Source organism: Phyllobates terribilis, unplaced genomic scaffold (genome assembly GCF_046119375.1).
Source record: "Phyllobates terribilis strain yellow unplaced genomic scaffold, ASM4611937v1 Scaffold_3__8_contigs__length_932513732, whole genome shotgun sequence".
Lineage (NCBI taxonomy): Eukaryota > Metazoa > Chordata > Amphibia > Anura > Dendrobatidae > Phyllobates > Phyllobates terribilis.
This window is the reverse complement of record NW_027362763.1, coordinates 60,777,657-60,785,357: the sequence shown is the minus strand read 5'-3', so window position 1 is coordinate 60,785,357 and position 7,701 is coordinate 60,777,657. Positions and strand designations below refer to the sequence as shown.

Genomic DNA, 7,701 nt, shown 5'->3' with positions numbered 1-7,701 from the left:
TGTTATGCCTTCATTTTTTCCTCACTTTCTTTCAAGAGCCATAAATTTGTTATTTTTCCATTGACATAGACATGTGAGGGCTTGATTCTTTTGCAGGACAAGTTGTAGCTTTCAGTGGCTCCATTCTATTTACCATACATTGTACTGAAACAAGGGAAAAAAATTCCAAGTGAGATGCAATGGTTCTTTGTGTCGCTATATTCAGGGACCCATAACATTTTAGTTTTCTGTCGATTGGGATGAGTGAAGATTTGAGTTTTGCAGTGAACTTTGTGTACATAGAGTGTCATAGAATCATAGATTCTATGGGTGTTTTAATTATTTATTATTAATGTTTTTAAGTGAAATGAGAAGACAAAAAAAACCCCACAAATCCAATTTTTTTTCCTCTTTTCGGTGTTTATTGATCGTATTAATTAATTCCCTATCTTAAAAGATCAGACTTTAACAACCGCATCAATATCAAATATGATCATTAATTTTTTCCTTTCTTTATTTTAAATGGTGAAAAGAGGAGTGATTTGAACTTTTATATTTTTAACATTTTTTTAAATCTTTTCTTCTTTATTTTTAATTTTTTTTTTTCGTTCCCTTAGGGGACTTAATCCTGCAAATCGCTCATACTATATATTGCAATACTACAGTATTGCGCTATATAGTGAAAATCTTGATCTCCTCTGGAGCTCAGCCTATAGCTAAGCTTCACAAGGAGGACCGTGGTTTCAGCAACGGAGGTCTTCAGCAGACCCCTGGTTGTCCTAGAAATGCATTAGACCCCTGTGATCGCCTTGTGGAGGGCCGATGAAAGCAAGAGTGCTCAGGCATCGGTGCATGCACAATTGAAATGATACTGTCACAGACTGACAGCTTTATTTAAATGGTTAACAGAAGAATTCTGCGTTGTCCACGGTTTTTAGGGACAGATACTGGCTATTTCATATACGCATGTTTGGGGAGCTCAGCTCCTGAGCCCCCTCCACATGTGAGGACCCTTCCAGGATGTTAATAACCCGTACATTTGCGGGAAGGAGTTGAGGAGCTGGGTTACAGGGGGACAATAAAAGGAAGAAGGTAGGAGTTTCACGTTCCAGCATCCAACCAGCCCTTATAAAGAGATGGGAGGAAAGTTTGAAGGCTGGCACTTGATAAGTAGAGGTTTTGGGACGGTCACAGCGGTGGGGGATAGGTTTGGGTCAGAGTCTTGATAAATGTGATGTCCTTTGGACGGAGGTTACTGTTGGGGGAATAGTGACTTTGGTTACATCTCAATATAACTAGTGGACTTCGGTCCTGTGAGGATAGTGGTATTAATGTGGGATATTAATGCCTTAACCCTTGTGTCGGTGTGGTGCGGCTAGGGTCTAACTCTTAATTAGGAGTTGTTTTTCTTCTGGTTTAAAGCCTATTAGATATCTACTGTATATAATTGTGGGGCTATCATTGTTGCAGTCACCCCGCGTTTTGAGTTGGAGTCTGCTGTGGCCATTTTACACAGGTCACAAGCAGCCATGTGTCTTATATACATACATTGGGTATGGAGGGAGGACGTGGGGATTTAAAGGTTTACAAGCGACCGGATCCCTCGTCAGTTGTCATGTAGTACTTGTAGTGTAGATAGCATAAGTAACATGGTGATATAAATGGCCTCCTCCGTTTTGCTTTTTCTCTCATGATTTTCCTTTCTTCTTTGTTTTCATCTCTATAGGCAGAAGAAAAATCCCAAAGTGGAGAATTGGCCTTTATTAAACAACTGGCCCAAAATGTCCTGCTTGTACTGGAGTATCCGGCCTACTCAGTGGAGCGCCTGGTAAGGATCTATCATCTTCTACATCTCATGTCCTTGTTGTCTGATCTTCTCCAGATCACCAGCCATATAGCAGAAGCTCAGGTTCATGATGGTGGAGGCCTCCCTGTCCTCTCCAGGCAGACACAGGTTTCCATCTCATGTCATTGTTCTCTGATCTTCTCCAGATCACCAGCCATATAGCAGAAGCTCAGATTTATGATGGTGGAGGCCTCCATGTCCGCTCCAGGCAGACACAGGTCTACATCTCATGTCCTTGTCTCATCTTCTCCAGATTACCAATCATATAGCAGAAGGTCAGTTTCATGACGGTGGAGGCCTCCCTGTCCTCTCCAGGCAGACACAGGTCTACATCTCATGTCCTTGTTGTCTGATCTTCTCCAGATTACCAGCCATTTAGCAGAAGGTCAGATTTATGATGGTGGAGGCCTCCATGTCCACTCCAGGCAGACACAGGGTATTTTATGGCCACCTGTCCCTGTGGCTTCATCATCTGTGAGGACAGTCTGTACTCAGTGGTGCGGAGTTTGTATTTCCGCCTGTGTCTTTGTATAAGGGGGATATCTCCTATAATATAATAGTGTCTGTGCAGGGTCCGGCTTGTATCACGTCCCCTACATCTGCTGCAGTGTAATCATCATGGACATAATATAGAAGAGAGACGTTCCTGCATCTTCAGCTTTTATTCCCCTGCAGTTTCTATGTCTTAATGTCATTTCTTATTCCTTTTTAGGCCGCGATCGGATCATTGAACCTGGGGAGAAATCCTTGTAAGAGCGACTATAAACCGATCAAACTGATCAGCAGTGGAGCCTTTGGGTGAGCTTTACTTTGGTATTATATATATTTCCCAGGGCTCCTTATGACTATGTCTCTGCGTCCTTCTCATGTTATGTTCCCATGGACAAATTATGAGTTCACATCATGGTCCACATCTATCTGTCACTATTCAGGTCAGTTAGGATGTGACGTGGATGAGGACCCCCAATTGGTGATCATTTGTGGAGTGTTATTTTATGTATTTATAGACATGGTTTTCTAGTGATGGTCCCACATTAATCATTAATACAGGAGATCATTTGATGAGATCTATAGATAGTTAATAAGAATTTATAGTAAATCATGTTTTTTTCTCCTCTCCAGGGCCGTCCACTTAGTTCGCCATAAAGACACAAACCAAGTCTGCGCTATGAAGAAAATGGACAAGGAGAACCTGAAAAAGCCAAAGAGGCTTGAATGGGCCTTTCTGGAGAGGGACATCTCAGCATTCGCAGATTGTCCCTTTGTGGTCTCCACGTTCTGCTCCTTTCCTACTAAACTTCATCTATGTATGGTCATGGAGTATGTACCAGGTAGGACACATCCATTGTATCTATATCCAGCCCACGTCTGCTTAATCCTAGCACCTATATATGACCACAATGTGCCCACATGGACGGTTACATGTCCTCTTTGCAATTATTATAAGTCATCTGTTACCAAGATGCCTGAAAAACCATTGATCTCTATGAAAGTCCCCCAGTATGTCCTCGCTGAGCACGGCAGCAATTTCCACTATGGGTAAAAGGAAGATTTGTCTTTTTGAAGAGTTTTTATAGATAAGAACGTTCACAGAGAAAAAAATTAGAGGCTCGTAGATGAGGCTCTGTCTCTATGTATAGGGTCTATCTGCAGTATACAGTATACGCACTACATTATACAGTATATATAGACCATCCTGTCCCAATGTCTCCGCCTTTTTCACATTCCCACTCATCATGTGTAATTTACATTGTAACAAACCCTCAGTTCTCATATTTGCTTTCTCCTGTAGGAGGTGACTGTGGTACCCTTCTAAAGCACAGGGGTCCTTTACCAGTCCTCTTGGCCCGTATGTACATTGCGGAAACGGTCCTTGCTGTGGAATACCTGCACAGCTATGGTGTGGTGCACAGAGATCTGAAGCCTGAGAAGTAAGTGACCCCTCTAGCATATTAGAGGGGAAGAAAGTTAGAGTTTCTTATACAGTCTGTGGGTTATTACTTGGTGCTGACACCATCTTTTCTTTCACAGCCTCCTGATAACATCAACAGGACATATTAAGGTCACTGATTTTGGGGTTTCAAAACTCGGCCTCATGAGACCAAACTCAGACTTCTACAAGACTCCAACTAAGGACATCACCAAAGAGTTCCTTGATAAAGAGGTAGGCTTTACTTACAGGGTCTTGTACTTTACAGATCTCATCTCTTTCTCCTTCTCTGATTTATAATTTCTCTAGAAAAACATTTCCACTGATGTTATGTGTCGCAATTATATTTATTGATCATCATCTCCTTTTTCTGTTGGTTTCCAGACTGCTGGCACCCCTACTTACATGGCCCCAGAAGTTATCCTAAAGATAGGCTATGGAAGGCCTGTTGACTGGTGGTCAATAGGGATCATCCTATATAAATTTCTATTTGGATATCCACCATTTACAGGGGCTTGCAGAAGGAATATTTTACACAGTATCATCCAGGGTAAGTAAAATAATCTGAATGCTTGTGATGTCCCTGTTATTTGACTTGAATAGTTCTGTAGTTTTTTCTAGCTTTGTTAAGGAATTTTTTTTTTATGAAAATAAATGAAGAGGTTTTATTTCTTATATTTGCTTTTTATATAACAGATGATATACCTTGGAGATGTAATTACTTTCCTCCAACTAATGCTCGAGGCATCATCACTCAACTGCTCAGAAAAATTCCAGCACTGAGACTTGGAACAGGTAATATTAATAGTATTATCAATGAATTATTACAGCGTGACCAGACAAATGATGGGTTCCATGAGGATCAGCACTGAGGTTCTGTACTCTACCTACTTGTCTATTACCCATTCTTCATGCTATAATGTTCAATATATTTCCTTTATGTCGGCTCTGTTACATCTTCAGTTCAGATTAACATAAATTCTACAGATATGGAGCAGTTTCTCTGACAATGACTGTATCACTTTCTTTTTTGTCTTCCTTTTCCAGGAGGCGCAAATGAGATCAAAATTCATCCATTTATGCGTGACTTAGACTTTGACAACCTTTTAAGTCAGAAGCCCCTGTTCGTTCCTGACCTAAAGTCAGATGAGGACACCCGCTACTTTATCAGTAAGTAAAATGAGACGTCATCTGCAGAAAACTGACGTGTGTCTTGTCTTTCATTTTATGTCAAAATCAGTTCCCATCATTATTAGTGATAACATGGTGACTGTCTGGGTATCATACTAATAATCTCTAATAACACTTGTATTTTTTAGCTCGAAGTAGCAGCTTCAAACATATGAATTCAGATGAGGGGGACACAAGTGAGGACAATGACTGGCCAGAAATCAAAAACTTTGCATCAACTTATCAAAGGTCTTCTAAAGTAAGTATGTGGCTAATAAAATGTATGAAACCTATAATTACAAAAAAAAATTAAATCTATTTTATATTTCTTTATCTGTTTTAGCTATACATCACGAATACTGGGATGATGACCAATATAGAGCCTATGTCACCTCCACAGTGTTCCCAAGAGAACAGTGATGGAGGCAATGAAGAGCCTATGTCACCTCCACAGTGTTCCCAAGAGAACAGTGATGAAGGCAATGAAGTGTCTATGTCACCTCCAGGGTGTTCCCCAGAGATCAATGAAAAACGCTCAGAAATGTGAGTAGATTATTATTATTATGAGTAACACAAATCTAAATCTAGCATCCACCACCCCATGACTACACAATCTCTGTGGGTCTTACTTGTGATAACTTCAATAACAGCTGATTGTTGCGACCAACCATTCATTTCCAACTCACTACAGGCCAATATTACTAATTAGACTCCATTCTTGCTGGTAAAATGTGGTCTTGAGCAGGATATCTCCTCTATGTTGTCCTAATTGACCTTAGAGACAGGTGTTCTTCCGTTATTCTATTGTTTTTTCCTTGTAATTTACGTGTCTTTTTTCTACCAACAGGCAGAAAGAATCTTCCCCTTCCAAAACTGTTGGAGACAATCAGTGTTTTACTGCTAAAAACAGTGAGTCATCCTCGCCCTCATTGTCAGGTATGTACAGGTTTATAGGCCATCCAATTATAGCCTATGATCCAAAATTTAAATATTAAGGCTCTAAAATTACTTCCTTTATTCTTTCTGCTCCCCTGAGTATTCTATTTTTTGTTTTGTTAAAATCCCCCATACGGGTCCAGAGTTATAGGCCTTTGTAATTAGTGGTAATTTTTATTCTTTACAAAGGGGCGGTGCTCACAGGATCCTCTGGGGCGTGCCCTTAGGTTACCACACCCACATGATAAAGACCATAATAATTAACACTAAATAAAAAGTCCCATATCTCTACAACCGTACTGTGGATTTTAGGAAAACAAATATCAGAATACTCAGGGGAGAAGCCGACATAAAATAAGAGCGAATCTTGGACACTTTTGACCTGGTGATGGGTCTTCTTTAAAGTTACAATGAAGTTTTATCTGATTATATAACACTGTGGCTTGCTGAAAGTAATGTCATATTAATATGGGGACATGGTTCTTTGGGGAGACACCACCGGAACCCAGAAAAGCTACAGGTTCATATTAATCAGTTGCATAACTCTATAAAGATACAAAGCTCATCTTTTAGGAGTTTATAATCAACATTTTTTTCTGGCTTTTTGATTAGAATCTCCAGTTCAGAAGAGAAGAAAATATTTTCGAACACTGAGAAAACAACTAAAAACAGAGAAAGTTGAAGAGGGGGAAACTAGGCGAGGTAAGTGTGACGATAATCTCCATGTTGTATGACGTCAGTGAGAAGAAGCCATGTGGAGCAGATGTTATCCGTCAGTGGTGGGATTGTCACATGTATGATGGCTGACAATGATTCTGCTCCTCTGTATGATGAGATTCCTCTAACGTCATGTTACAGTGACACCACAGTAGTGTCCTCTAATATGGAGTCCCATTACTTACATCAGTTTTACATCTTTTCTCCTAGGTTCTCTCTTCCGCCGGATGATAACATCCTGCTGGCGTGGATTATCCAGGGCTGCTCGTGCTGTCAGAGAAAGCTGCATTTTTGGCTGCTGTCACCAACGCACCATTGACATCTCGAGGACAGAAAACCCCCAAATCTAGCGCTCTGAAGAAACTACAGCACATCCACCATTAATGCTGTACCTGTATGGAAGGAGTTGTACCACCTACCTGTGGCCTCCTGACCAGCAAGAGACACGTGCAAAAGTTGAAGGCTCCTCCAAGAACTTGTCTTCATCCTTCCATGCAATTTTAATTCAAAGAAATAAAAAATTAAAATTGTTTAATGTCTTTTCGCATTTAATTGATTATTACTGACTTTTATGGTATATTAATACTATACCTCATATATAGTATGTCTGAAGGGTTAGATCCCAAACTGGAGAATAGCGGTTATATGTCTCCCATTAATCCTCTAAACTCTGGCCAAAAATGGAGGAGATGACCAGAGATTCTGTTATTCCTAAGGGTACGTACACACAGCACCTTATAGACGCCAGCATACCCACTGATTTTTTATTTTATAAGAAGACACTTAAGGAAAACATCAGTGTTTTTGTTAACTACATATAAAATAGTGAGCGGCTTCCAAACAGAAGCCACCAGCAGAATGAACCGATCACTTTCTTTAACCACTTCATAATTTTCAAAGCTGGAAGCGGAGAAAAGAAGCTGAAAAAGACTGAAAAATACACAATGCACAGCAAGTTGTTTTTATATTGCAGTGCATATGTTCAATCATTTACATTTTTATCTAGTGCTTTTCATGAGGGATCCAGGTGGAATCCACCTGAAGACGACATTGTTTGCAGATTACGAAGAGTGGCAATTAGTGTTGAGTGAGCACTAAAATGCTCGGGTGCTCGAAGCTCGGG

At 40.3% G+C, this 7,701-nt stretch overlaps 1 protein-coding gene and 1 long non-coding RNA gene across 2 annotated transcripts; both read left to right on the top strand.

Annotated features, from left to right (window-relative positions):
* Positions 1-3,621: 3,621 nt before the first annotated feature.
* LOC141258439 (microtubule-associated serine/threonine-protein kinase 3-like) lies at positions 3,622-4,602 on the top strand. Its single transcript, XM_073673438.1, has 5 exons — positions 3,622-3,756; positions 3,857-3,989; positions 4,140-4,305; positions 4,452-4,550; positions 4,595-4,602. Exons 1-5 carry the CDS (start codon positions 3,677-3,679, stop codon positions 4,600-4,602), a joined length of 486 nt encoding a protein of 161 aa, XP_073529539.1. The 5' UTR covers positions 3,622-3,676.
* Positions 4,603-5,350: 748 nt separating this feature from the next.
* LOC141257931 (uncharacterized) lies at positions 5,351-6,565 on the top strand. Its single transcript, XR_012318133.1, has 3 exons — positions 5,351-5,468; positions 5,773-5,861; positions 6,474-6,565. It is a non-coding gene; the product is annotated as an uncharacterized lncRNA (long non-coding RNA).
* Positions 6,566-7,701: the final 1,136 nt, after the last annotated feature.